At 49.1% G+C, this 13,965-nt stretch overlaps 1 protein-coding gene across 1 annotated transcript; it reads left to right on the forward strand.

Moving 5' to 3' along the window:
* Window positions 1-4,110: 4,110 nt before the first annotated feature.
* Window positions 4,111-6,634, forward strand: MYCN (MYCN proto-oncogene, bHLH transcription factor). The gene is made up of 2 exons (XM_075708063.1): window positions 4,111-4,852; window positions 6,036-6,634. Exons 1-2 carry the CDS (start codon window positions 4,111-4,113, stop codon window positions 6,632-6,634), a joined length of 1,341 nt encoding a protein of 446 aa, XP_075564178.1.
* The last annotated feature ends 7,331 nt before the right edge of the window (window positions 6,635-13,965 follow it).

Here is a 13,965-nt window from a genome sequence, read left to right on the forward strand (position 1 = left end):
TTTGTGTCTCCTCACAAGCTGCAACCTGTTCAAGGCTACTGAAATGCGAGGGGGAAAAAACCCCAACTACCCACACCTTTTTTGTCCAGCCAAATCATCCAAACACAAATTAATAAAGCTCAGCGCTTTCGTTAAGACTTCACATCTTCAAAGTACTGAGCACACATTAGCTAATCAATGAATTCCCCTGTCTTGAATCCAAAGTGCATTAGAGGAATGGAGGCCAAATCACCAAAGTTCAGGCGAGCCTGACCTTAAACATCTCCCCAGCTTACTGCCATGGGGGCTGGCCGAGACCCTGGCAGGAGTCAGTCCAGCGCTCCCCTGCTTCACGGGGCGCTGCCCCTTCCACAGCCACCCAGCCAAGCTACAACTCATAGCGGGGTGCCAAAAAGTCACCTGCAGCACCCTGCGCTTCAATCACGCTTGCTCAGAAGCTCTGGTGCAAGGGATTCACCTGCCAGCTGGCCCTTCTGCTCTCAGGGCCAGCGAAGGCTCCTCAGCAGAACTGCCCCCAGCCACCTCCTCGCTGAGGGGAAAAGGCGGGCGGGAGCGAGCTGAGGCAGCGAGGAGTCCAGCAGAAGCCGACTGCCCTGCCCGGGGCCATTTCACAGCAGCTGCCGCCTTCGGTCGGCCAACCCAACCAGCCTGGCCTCCCCGCACGGCAGGGGCAGGCCGGCCGCCGCCATCGTGCCACCTCCAGCGGCCCTCAGCTGCCGCCGGGCCTCCCCGGCACCACACCAGGCATCCCTGACAATTTTCAAGGCCACCTCAGGACATCGGAAGGGTGCCGGAGCCTCCAAGTTTTGGCCACTGACGTTCAACGTGGGGGCGAGAGGGGGGATCGCCACAGGGGCGAGGCAGGACCCGGCGGCACAGCCGGCCCAAAACGCCCTGGAGGGGACGAGGTGAAGGGGCACAGGGCCTGGGCCTGGGCCTGCCCCCGCGGGTGGATTCTCCCCTCGCAGGAGGAGCCTCCCCTCCTCAGCCGCCTTCCTCGACGCCGAGCTCGCCCTCTTCCCGCCATGCCTCCCGGAGCCGCCGGTTTTGAAGAGCCCGGGCTCGCCCCCACCGCCGGCCGAGGCGGGCAGGGAGGCGGCGCCCCGCCCGCGGCGCCCCCGCCGCCCCCACCGCCGCCGCCGCCGCCGCCGCCGCACACAAAGCGGGCGCCCGCCGCCGCCACCGGCCTTCCTGCGAGCGACGCCCGAGTCCCCGCCTCAACCTGCAGCCTATGAGCGAGGAGGCGCCGCCCCGAGCGGCGGCCGGATCGGGATCGGGATCGGGATCGCACCCGCCGCCGCGCACCGCCCAGGAGAGCGCCGCGCTCCCGTCCCGTCGCGTCCCGTCCCGCGGCCGGCGCCGCCGCGGCCCCCGCGCCCGCGGGGAGAGGAGCGAGAGAGCGGTGGGTGCCCCGCCGCCGGGGGTACGCGCGGAGGCGGCGGGCGAGCGCGGCGCCGCGCCGCCGCTCCCGCCGGCCCTCCGCAAGGTGTCGCCGTCGGCAGCGGAACGGCGGGCGGCGGCGGCTCGGCCGAGCGCCCCTGCCCGGTGCGGCGGCGCGGAGCGGGGCGGAGCGGAGCGTGGGCGGCGCGGGCGGGAGCGCGGGGCGGCGGGCGGCCCGTCCCGCCAGCAGCGCCCGGGCAGCGCGGCGCCGGCGTGCGAGCCCCGCTCGCTGGGGGGGGGCGGCAGCGCAGGGTGGCGGCTGCTGGTTGCTGACAGCCCGGGGTCGCGGCGACTCCCTCCTCCAGCCGCTCCTTCACGCCTTTTTTTTAACTGCCCCGGGCGTTTCCGCGGGAGATCGCGGCCGCGGGCGGGGGGAGCGGCGGCCCGCGGGCGACGTCCCCCCGGGCTCGGGGGCCGGGGTGGCGCGGGGAGGGGGCGGCACAAAGCGGCGGCGGGGGGGGGGGGGGGGGCTCCGCGGGCCGGCGCGGAGCGGGGGGCATCCCGATCCCGGCCCCGGCCCCCCGCGGCGGCCGGGCGCCCTCCCCGGTCCGCCCCCGGCGCTTTTGCACCGGGAGTGGGACCTCATTCTGCTCGCAGAGAATAAAGAGCGAATGGGGCTTTTGGCGCCAAACGCCAGGCACCTCCCTGCTTGTATGGAAATCAGGGAGGTGGGGTTAGGCTGCTCTCGCTTTCCTCTTTTTTTTTTTTTTTTTTTTTTTTTTTATGCTCTCCTCCCCGGGTGTGTCAGCTTCTTCCCCCCCACCCCCCACCCCCCTTTTTTTTTTAATGCCTTTTTGGGGGGTTAATAATATCCAGCAGCTTCAAAGCCAGGCAGTGACAGTCATCTGTCTGCAAGCAAAGGGTGAATGCGGAGGCTCGGGCCAGCCGCGGGGGCCGGGCGGGCGGGCGCCCAGTAAAGTGCAACATACAAGATCATCTGCTTTTTTTTTTTTTTTGCCTTTTTTTTTTTTTTTTTTCTTTCCCCTTCCCCCCCCCCGCCACTCCTCCCCCTTGCAACACCCACCACCATCACCAAGGAGGTAAGAAGAGGAAGCTGCAGGGTCTGGGCTGTAATAAGCAGGAGGACAAAAACCCAATCAAATAAATACAATTCCACATCGCATTTGAGTTGCTAAACTAGGGAGGATGGGAAGGGAAAGGAAGCGCAGGGGCATTGCAGTGCGTGAATGGGGTTTTCACTGAGCAGAAGAAAATCCTGGAGGATATTTTTGGTTTGTTTTGGAGCTGTCGCATTGAGATCGCCTGTGTTTTGTAGGTGCCTCTTTACTGCTTTGCATTTTTAACGGCTTAATATATTTCACGAGTAGAAAAATGTACAATACTGGAAGTGATCAGGGGGCGGGGCAGGGGGAGAGCAGCTGAGCCGGGCTCGTTTCTTTGCATTTCATCATAAGGCTTTTAATGGATTTTTTTCCCCCCCCCCCCTTTTGGTCTCCGTTCCAGCGTCAGCTGTTCTGAACCCAGCAGAACGATTTCCCTTGGCGTTACCTTAACCGAGCTGAAGGGAGACGCTCAATGTCTCGTTTGGACTTGACTAATTTTTTTTTTTTTTAATGTCTGATGCAACTGAGGTCTCGGAAGAGGAATGGGGCTGTGGTTGACTGGTCGTGGCTAGTGAGTGGGGGGTCCGGCCGAGGTAAGGGCGGCAGCGTGCATTTTCCGGAGGCGAGAGGGCTGGCAAGCCGGTGTGTTTGCAGGAGGTTTGATTGCATGTGGTGGCAAAAGGCGCAAAGTTGTTGTCCTTGCAACCTCTCCGTTGGTCTTGTCTTAAACTGGAAAAAGGGGGAGAAAAAAAACTTCCCCGTACCTTCTTGGCAAATCAGGAGGCTTTGTTGGTGGCGCCGGGGTGGTTTTAATGCATTTTTGTGTGTGAGTTTATTACATAAGGTTGATAATTTCTGTTGCTGCTGCATTTCCCCTCCTCCTTCCCCCCCCCGCCCCCCCGTGTTTTGCGCGGATTTCTCTGGCTCGCTTTGAGTGAACGAGCTGGCGATTTGCGAAGTTGCAAAGAGCCCCTCCGCCCCCTTTTTTGCATCCTTCTCTCTCCCCTTTGCACTGCTCCGCCGATGACAAAAGGAGTAAACTTCCTCTACTCTTGCTGGTGTATTAAGAGGGCTTTCTGGAGAGATTACGGTATCAAAGCCTTGCATCTGCCTACGGTTGCTCTGCTGTTTTGAGCGTTTGCAGCAGTTCGGGGAGAGCAGGCGAGTGCTATGTGCAGACGCACAGAGGCGGTTTGCATCCTTGCTGTACCTTGCCGGCTGGTTTTGTGTCCTCACGGAGCGCCGGGGAAGGCGGAAAGCGTTGCATGTGGGAGCACTACCTGATCGCTTTTCTTTCAGTATCTTGAGCCGGGAGGAAAGGTGTGTGAGATGCATTTTTTTCTCAGCTTGCAAAAGGCTCCCTCTTTCTTGCTCTTAATGATGGGATTATTTTTTTTTTTTTTTCCCCCTTCGGTTAAGAGGAAGGGAGTCACATTCGTGTCTGCTTGTTTCTCCGTGTTTTAATTGTGGTTGTTTTTTTTATTTTTATTTTTGGTTCAGTTTCAGGTCTTGGGAGAACGCCTCTTCTTTCCCTCGGTGGAAATACCCATAAAACCTGCCTCTAAAAGCATCGCCCGGCCCACGGATCAGCAAGAAGAGACCCGTAATGCCAGGAATGGTCAGTAAAAACCCAGACCTCGAGTTCGACTCTTTGCAGCCCTGTTTCTACCCGGACGAAGATGATTTTTATTTGTGCGGGCCGGACTCCGCTCCCCCCGGGGAGGACATCTGGAAAAAGTTTGAGCTGCTGCCCACCCCTCCCCTGTCTCCCAGCCGGGCCGGGCTCCAGGAGCACCCCCCGGGGGGGGCCCCGGTGCCGTGGGGAGGGGCGGCCCTGGGCGGCTGCCGCCCCGCCGACCCCCTGGACTGGGCGTCCGAGCTGCTCCTGCTGCCCCCCGAGGCCGACCTGTGGGGCGGCTCGGACGGAGGGGACTTCTTCGAGACGGGCCTCGGCGTGACCAACAACCTCAACTCCATCATCATCCAGGACTGCATGTGGAGCGGCTTCTCCGCCCGCGAGAAGCTGGAGCGGGCGGTCAGCGAGAAGCTGCAGGGCAAGCCGCCCGCCGCCGCCGCCGCCGCCCCGCCGCCCCCCCCGGGGGCCGCCGCCGCCGCGGGCAGCCCCGCCGCCGCCAGCGGCCGCGCCGAGCTGGGCGGCGCCGTGCCCGAGTGCGTGGACCCGGCCGTGGTCTTCCCCTTCCCCGTCAACAAGCGGGAGGCGGCGGCGGGCCGCGCCGGGGCGGCGGCGGCGGCGGGCGGCGGGGCTCCGCGGGGCAGCCGCCCGCCGCGCCCCGCCGGGGACAGCCGGGCCAGCAGCAGCTCCGGGGACGACACCCTCAGCGACTCGGGTAAGCGCGGCCGCCCCGTCCCCGCGAGGGGGGGGGCGGGGGGGGGGGGGGCGGGTGGCGGCGCTGCCTCCGGGCGCCGGCGGCTCCGCGCCCCCCGCGGGCTGCCCGGGCGGCGGCGGCATCGACGTGCGGGGCCGGGCGGGGCGGGGCGGGGCGCGGGGCCGCCGGCAGGCGGCAGCAGGCGCGGCGGGGCCCCGGGGGCGGCAGAGCCGGGAGCGGCGGGGCGGGAGGCGCGGCGGGCGGCAGGCCCGGCCCGGCCCGGCCCGTGGCGCTGCGTGGTGCCGGGCAGCCCCCGGCGCCCCCTGCCCCTCTCCTGCCGCCGGCGGCTGGCGCGCTGCGGCCCCGCGGCCGTGCTGGGGGCGACGGGCTTCGCGGGGGATGGCGGTGTCCGCCCTTAGGCGCGATTTGGGAAAGCTGGAGCGGGCTGGGGACCCCTCAGAGCAGCGCTTGCGCTTGCGCTTGCACTGACAGAACCTAAAACGCCCAGAAACCTCCCCTCTCCGTGCCCGCGGAGAAGTCCGCTTGGGCTGAAAGGTGGCTTCGCGGGTGTGGATGAGCTGCTCCGTGTGACCGTCGCCATAAACTTGGTGCTCCGTCCCGGGTTTCAAAGCCTGCTGTCCCTTTAATGTCTGGTTTGACAGCTTTGGGTGAGGAAGCACTTCCAACAGCTGTCTTCTTGGCAGTGCACCAAGCGCCGGCTTAAAGGGTCCCCGGCTGGAGCAGCTTCACCTTCTGCCTCCGAACAAACCCGGCGATTGTTTGGTTTTCCGGCCGCTTTGCTACCAAGCGGGGGCTGTGTTGTGGCACTGTGCGTGCCTTTTGTACCGCAGCTCTGCAATTCCATCCAAAATGCATACGTTCTGTCTAAAAACTCCTTTCTGCCGCTGCGATTATGTGGGTGGTAGTCCCGCTTTGATTGAAAATTACAAGTATTTTAAAAAAAAACCTCTTTAAACTTATTGAACTTTTAAGAAATCACTGCTCTTCAGTCATTTCATGCATATTACATACTTTTCCAGATCTATAACTGACTACAGATGGCACACCCTGTTTTTGCCATCAGTTATTTCATTGCTGCTTTTACTGTGCATATTTTGGCAATAAATACATCTGGGTTGATACTTGTTCGGAGTGTTTTCTGTGAGAATAACGTCTTTTTTTTTCCATTTTCTCTTACCAAAAGATGATGAAGATGAGGAGGAAGAGGATGAAGAAGAAGAAATAGATGTTGTGACAGTGGAGAAAAGACGCTCCTCCTCCAACAAGGCTGTTACCACCCTTACTATTACAGTGCGTCCTAAAAATACCACTTTTCCATCAGTCAGGACACAGCAGAATGAACTGATTTTAAAGCGTTGCGCACCAATTCACCAGCAGCATAATTACGCCGCTCCTTCTCCGTACATGGAGAGTGAGGATGCTCCACCGCAGAAAAAGTTAAAAACCGAGGTTCCCCGTCCAGTGAAACCCACAATCCAACCAAAGTCTAAGAGTTCAAGTCCTCGAAACTCTGATTCAGAGGACAGTGAGCGTCGACGCAACCATAATATCCTGGAGCGCCAACGGCGTAATGATCTACGGTCAAGTTTCCTGACATTAAGGGACCATGTTCCAGAACTGGTTAAAAATGAGAAAGCTGCGAAAGTTGTGATCTTGAAAAAAGCCACTGAATATGTTCATTCCCTTCAGGCAGAGGAGCAGAAGTTATTGCTAGAAAAGGAAAAATTGCAAGCCAGACAACAACAATTGCTAAAGAAAATAGAATACAAGCGGACTTGCTAAACTTTTGTTTTGTTTTGTTTTGTTTTTGGCTGACCAGGACAGTCATTGCCACTTTGCACATTTTTGATTCTTTAAAAAAAATTGTGTTTTTTGACGTTAAGAATGTTGGTTTTACTTTCAATCCAGTCCCTGAAGTAATCGACAAACTATATTATCCGGGTACGGAGCAAATGGATGTTCTTGCAAGGAGTTTTTTGCAAGACTACCAAACAACAATGGACTGCCTTTGTTTTTCTCCTTAAGAACTGTAGATGGTGGGGATTTTTTTTTTTTTTTAAATTGTTGTGAGCATTTGGAGCTGCTGATGACATCTAGTTGCGTTTTAAAACGTTCATTCCTAAGTTTTATGGTGCTTATGTTCTAACAGATGTTACTTTAGGGGTTGGCATTTTGTGCCCCGGTGGGAGTTTTCTGTAAATACCATCTACACACTTGCCTTTTGTACATGTCTTGGGTTATGAGAGGTGGCTTTTGCTACCAGTATTAGACTGGAAGTTCATACCTAAGTACTGTAATACCTCAATGTTTGAGGAGCATGTTTTTGTATACAAATATATTGTTAATCTCTGTTATGTACTGTACTAATTCTTACATTGCCTGTATACTTTAGTATGATGCTGATACATAACTAAATTTGATACTTATATTTTCGTATGAAAATGAGTTGTGAAAGTTTTGAGTAGATATTACTTTATCACTTTTTGAACTAAGAAACTTTTGTAAAGAAATTTACTATATATGCCTTTTCCTAGCCTGTTTCTTCCAGTTAATGTATTTGTTAATGTTTGGTGCATAGAACTGGGTAACTGCAAAGTTCTGTGTTTCATTTCTTCCAACAATGTACATTTAGTGCTGCGTCTTATAGCACTTTGAAATACCTCATGTTTATGAAAATAAATAGCAATTACATGATGTGCCATTTACTATTTTTCTTTTAAATGAAGTTCTTTTAAATAAAATCTTTAACTTTGCAATGTTCATGAAATACAAAAATATGGTCCCATATCCTGGGCACTTAAACTCTCAAACTACAGGTGATGCTTTACGAAAAGTCAGCTAGGCAGGACATTGCCATTTCTGGTTAAAAGCTAATTGTAGTAAGAACAATTTTCCTATTCTTTCATACTTCAGATGTCTGTTGTGTTGTCAGGATCATCCCAGGGGACTGAACGTACCACAGAAAGACTCCTGTGTCTTGCGAAGACTTCTGGAATATCCACTGCACGCAGAGAATTGTGAGGGATCAGAAACACGGCTAGCATGCTTCTGCTAAGGGACTGGCCTCAGTGTGGTAGATGGGTGGAAAAGTAAATGATGGAGGTACACTTGCTACAGCACAGAAAATGAAATATTTGTAGTAAACAAAGATCTTACTTGACTGCTGTTCTTGTTTGCGTTACAAAAGGCTTATCCTTAAAGCGGTCCATCATTGCATAGGAGAATTGATGTTCTTGTTTGTAGCTGAAGATCCTGTTTTGTTACTACTTGTCCTAAGTTGGTAAAATGAAAAATCCCAGGGAAGATACAGAGCTATGAAGCGTGCGTCAAATGAAACCTGGCAGGTGGTTGTCTCAATAGGTGTGATGGCATTTGGTGTGACAGGAGCAAGACATGTAAGTTGGTGAAATATGTTTGGTCATTTTGGGAAGCTCCTTTGAGACCAAGGAGTTGGTTTTTTTTCTAGTCTGTACAGGTATTTCTGAGATTGTCTTTCCCCACACTGAATGTGAAAAATAAGGTATGGCCAGTAAGTAGTTTTAAGGATCAGCTTGCAAGGAGCTTAGTCTGGGAGATCTGCTCCTACTTTAGCCACAAAGGAAGTAGCTTGCTTGGTGATGGAGGTACAGAACATCTCATGTTTGCCACGAGGTAACAGAATAAGAGCAGTATGGGGGGAAAATCCCCACAGTAATGGATGTGCCATATGTTCATGCCCTACAGTAGCTTGTTGATGTACCTGTGCATTTAGTATCTTACAAATTAATACTTGAGGACCACAATCATTCCATAAACAGAACCCCTGTTTTCATTCCCTTGATGTGGACTTATCATGCTTCTTCCACTTTCCTAGTACAGTGAAAAAACAGTAAAAGACAAAGCCTAAGCAGAGACAACTAGTGTGGACAATCACAAGGTGCATTTAATTTTACTAGCTACAAGAAACAAACAGTTTTCAAACCCCATTTTATTAGCAATTTTCGTTGAACTGCTGTTGTACTGGTTTCAAACAAGGTATAAGTCACTTGAGTCTTCTTGAAGGAGTAGGAAAGCTTTTCAAACATCCATTGTATTGTCTTTCTAACCTGTGCCTGCTTGACTTCCAACAAGGGCTTCTTAACATGAGTTTACAGTTAGACTTTGTATAACATTTAAAAAAAAAAAAAGTTACGGCTGTATACTGACCAAATAATTTCCTAGCAGATGCAAATCATATTCTGAACAAATAAATCACAGAATGATCTGCCACTGTCTCCACAGTCTAGAAATGTACTGTCTAAGGATTGAACATGCAAAATTGAACAGCGATTCCCTTTCCCTTTCCCTTTCCCTTCCCTTCCCTTCCCTTCCCTTCCCTTCCCTTCCCTTCCCTTCCCTTCCCTTCCCTTCCCTTCCCTTCCCTTCCCTCCCCTCCCCTCCCCTCCCCTCCCCTCCCCTCCCCTTCCCCTTCCTTCCCCTTCCCCTTCCTTCCCCTTCCCCTTCCCCTTCCCCTTCCCCTTCCCCTTCCCCTTCCCCTTCCCCCTCCCCCCTCCCCTTCCCCTCCCCCCTCCCCTTCCCCTTCCCTTCAAACATCTGGTCCAAATCCTCCACTCAGAGCAGGGCCAAATTCTAGGTCAGATCAGGTTGCTCGGGGTCATACCCAGCCAAGGTTTGAATGTCTTCAAGGACGGAGATTCCACAGCGTCTCCAGACAACACATTTCAATTTTTGACTACCATGACTGATACAAATTTTCCTACTATCTGGAATTTTCCTTGTTGCAACCCCTGTCCATTGCCTCCTGTGTTTTTGTGTTTAACCTCCCAGAAGAGTCTGGCTCCACCTTCTCTGTAACCTCCCATTAGGTAGTTGAAGACAGCAATTACTTCTCTTTTCTCTTCTTGAGACAACCCAGTTCTGTCTTGTATTGTTGTGGTATCCAAGCTTTTAGAGTATAATAAAGGTGTCAAATACTTAGATTTGTTTGGATATTGAACACAAATCCCATCTGAAAGCCTCTTTTTCAGTGTGGGAGTCTTGGCCTGATCCTTTTGAATTCAGTGATAAACGTCCAACTGCTGTCAGTGGAGATAGAATCTGATAGAATTGTACTGTTCGCTGCTATATGCTGTACTACCAGTAGTTTGGGCTTGTCTTTTTGGGTTTTTTTTCCCCTTCTTTTAAATAACTTTCAGGAGCTAATAGATTTGTTTTCATATTGTTGTTGTAGGGAGCAAGTTGTCAAGGACAAATGTTTTTGTAAAGAAAAATCTCAGTTATAGGATGTTATTAAGCTACAGTTGTTAAATAGAAGATAGTGGTTTTCGATTCTTTTGTATTTACACGATAAAAAGAATTGAGAGGTGTGGGGAAGATAGCTTTTGAAAAGAAGAGGTAAACAACTCATTTAGTAATATTTTCTGAAGAATCAGTACCCTGAAGGGTACATAGAGGAGGACATAGAGACATAGCAACAACAGTAATAAAAGATCCTTCTGCTTGCTTATCTTATCTACAGTGGAGTCCTTAAGGACTCAGTCAAGTAATGAATAGAGACACTTCCTTTTTTTTAATATACATCCCTACATTTGCATAACAAATGCAAACATATCTATCTGGAGAATCTGTTAGAAAATGTGGCAAGTACCTAATAACTGCTTATTAAAAAGCGGGTATTGCCGATTCCTGAAGGGAACACTGAATTAGATTGATCGCAACCTTATCTGATCTGCTGTAAAAATTCCCAAGTTCTTTTTCATATAAGACAGAATCCGCTGATGGAATCAGATAGTTTCCTCCCAAATCACATATCCCAGAGGATGGTCTCCTTCCACTTTTCTGCTTATTTTCTTAAGAACACCGCTAAGAACACAAGGGACTTGAAACACCAAAATGAAATGATTCCTCCATAAACCAGTACAAGTAAAACACCAGCGGGAGAGCTTAAAAAGGTGAAATGTGTTAATGATGTCATTACCACTAGGTCACCTGTTGCCATGAGTGTGAAGGAAAGTGCATTTCTCAAACCCCAAGCTGCTGTTATAGCAACTTATCACCAGGTCTTGGCAAGACTGCTGGAGATTTCATGATGTGTATAATTTGCAGAGGGCACATTTGCTCCTGGTAAGTATACTGATAAACCAAGCTAGAATTAAATGACTTTAAAAGGATCTCATTCTTAAGCCTGAATTTCCTGGCTTGTGGCTGGTTTAAATCAGAAGATTTAATTTTATTTAAAGTTTTAAGCTTGAGATCATGAATTTAATGACTTTTTAATGTACCATGTTGTTTGTCACACTCTTGGCAAATGCTTTGTGATTAATGCCTGGGTTCCTTTCTTTTCCTTGTCTCCATTTCCCCTTTCCTTTTCCCCTTTTCCCTTTCCCCCTTTCCCTTCCCCTTTCTCTTCCTAAACTACATGTGATGTCTCTTCTCTCAGGAGCCCAAAGCCATCAAACTTAAAGGGGTTTGAGGTGTTCCGACGACCCCTTTAAAGCAAGCAGGGATTTCAGTAGAAATAAAAGATACACAGCACTTCCAGAAATCTCACAGGGAAGTAATGGTGCAAAACGCTGATTGTAGGACCAGCATGGTGGTTTTTTGCCACAACACTTCTGGCTACTACTGGAGCACCTGATAAGCAAAGCACCAGCTTGCCTCAGCAATTGCCTGAATTCAGAGCCCTTGGTCTGTGTCCAGACAAGCTTTCACTTCTGCTGGGCCACCTTTTCCAATCAGCTACCATACGCTAGTTTTTACTGCCTATCTGCTTGTGCTGACCCTGTAAGGAGGCTTGGCCACGGTAAAACAGGCGTTTTGCTGTTAGGTTGCATAAGGTGATAATTTCCCCTGCCTGCAGATCTGTGATTCTCAGCCAGCTTTGTGCCCTTACCATCCAGATCCTTCTTTCAATGAGATTAGTTAGATATGTATTTGAGCAACAGCCAACTCCGAGAAGATAAAATGAATTTTTCATCTCTGAGCTGTGAAGACTCCTTGTATGTATACTGTATGTATAGCTAAACATACATGCTGCATGCATACAAGGGATTCCATATGTGTTGATTCATGAACCCTGCTAAATAAAGCCAAGTGTGTATTTTAACAAAGTAACAGGACGGTCCACCTGGTCCTTTGAAGAAAAAGCAGACAAACAAAGGTATTTTGTTTCCTGTATTTATGATCACAATATGACACACCTAAATAATGCAGAAATGAAAAAAAAAAAAAAAAGTACCTACAAAGTAAGTACAATTAATGGCAAGTATTTTTTAACTGCATGATGAAATGGATGGGTGTGTACACTTATCAAACTTAAAATTTATCAGATTAATAAGTGAATTATAACCTGTTTGTTACTGATCTCTGAACTGTTGAGTTACATTTCATATGTGTAATCATTGTTAGGCTCCATATATACTATTTCAGCTGCTCTATTTGTGAGCTGTATCATCTGCCATGATACAGTTCTTCCATCTGACATTGTTTAGATAAGTGGAGACATTTTCATTTTATAGTAAAATAAGATTATTTCTTTTTTCTTATTCTGTGCTCCCAATTTCCCAACCTCATTTGTCTGCTTTAAGTATTTACTGCTTTCTATCTGCTTTCTATCTTCTATACTGCACACATTTAGGGAGAAGAACCGTCTTCTATGTTATCTGTCTGAAGCTGAGGTTAGATTGTGTTCCTGTGAGTTGCTATATCAATCGTTATAATATTATGACGAGTCCTGTTGTCCAAAAGAACAGTGTCTAACAGCTAAATATAGTGTAGTTTTATATTAGAGGTAGGATGAATCATGCTTTCTACATCTGTTTAGTTACACCTTCTAATCTATGAGCATTACAAGCATTATGCACTTTCAAACACATAGCTGCTTAGCGTCCTAATTCTCCTTATGTAGTCACCAGAGAGACACAGGCTCTTCCCAGAGGACAGTTCAGAGCATCTACAGTGGGCTTTTACTGGAACAGGCCCAAATACTGCTCTGTACTGTGGAGAGATTACAATGTGAAAGGGGTGATTACACCAACTATGTTAAGGGCTGCTTTATTGCTGCGGGGGTACCATCAACAAGTTGCTTGATCCAGAGCTGATCTTACTTACCAGATGAAATTTAAAGCAATGATTTGGAGAAAACTGCAGGCTAATAGTTTTGTTTCTTAGAATAAAACAGTGGATGAATGTAGGATATAGTTAATTTAACTGGCATAGTCATTTTAGTTGCAATTAAATAAAATATTTCAATGGCATTTATCTCCATTTTGCTTCCTAACACCATCAAAAATAAATACAGTGTTTTAGCATTCAAAGATTTCACTTCCTCATACAACAAAGCAGTGTGTGTAACAAATTAGAATATTACTTGGACTGATATTTTTAGTATCTGTACACAAATAGCTTTTTTCTTGTGCAATACATGGCAATTACATTTAGGCATAACCTTGTTTCTTCAGTATGACACAGACTTAATCATAACTACATTGCAATGAATACTGTACGTAATTTAATTTTAATATATAATTAATATTGCAATTCATGATGTAGGAGATGAAGGAACTATCCAGTATCATATACAGAGTTCAGTGGTGGCTAATATCTGGGAATCCTCATAAAACATTTCAAAAACCACTTAGATAATTTATTTCTTTTGAAGTCCTAAGATCAATCTTGAAATATCCTTGCAATATTGTTATGAATTTATGTTTTAGTCTAGGAATTAGCTCTGTCTTCTAAAATTGTCATTAGGTTGGGCACTTTATTAATATTCTTTTTGGAGCAAACATTCACAAAGGAACAATGTCAAAGAAAGGAAATTGTCTTTGATATTCACATCCTTGGAGTTACATGTCAGTGTCTTTAAGGTAGAAATTCATCTGTAGACTGTGTGTGGGGTTGTGAGATATATGTTGATTGGGTATGAGGAATGTAAAGGAAAACAATGAAAAAAAAACCCATGAGCAAATGAGAAAGACTTCATTATTTTCCCTACAAATGTAAAGTAACTATTCAAGCAAACGAGGGGTTGAAACCAGACCTAATAGCCAATGGTGATGCTTTAGTGTATTCTTGCAGGTGTTCCACAGCAGGAATTAAAACTGGATGTTTTATAGAATCATAGTATCATAGAA

The sequence above is a fragment of the Pelecanus crispus genome, chromosome 3 (assembly GCF_030463565.1).
Source record: "Pelecanus crispus isolate bPelCri1 chromosome 3, bPelCri1.pri, whole genome shotgun sequence".
Taxonomy (NCBI): domain Eukaryota; kingdom Metazoa; phylum Chordata; class Aves; order Pelecaniformes; family Pelecanidae; genus Pelecanus; species Pelecanus crispus.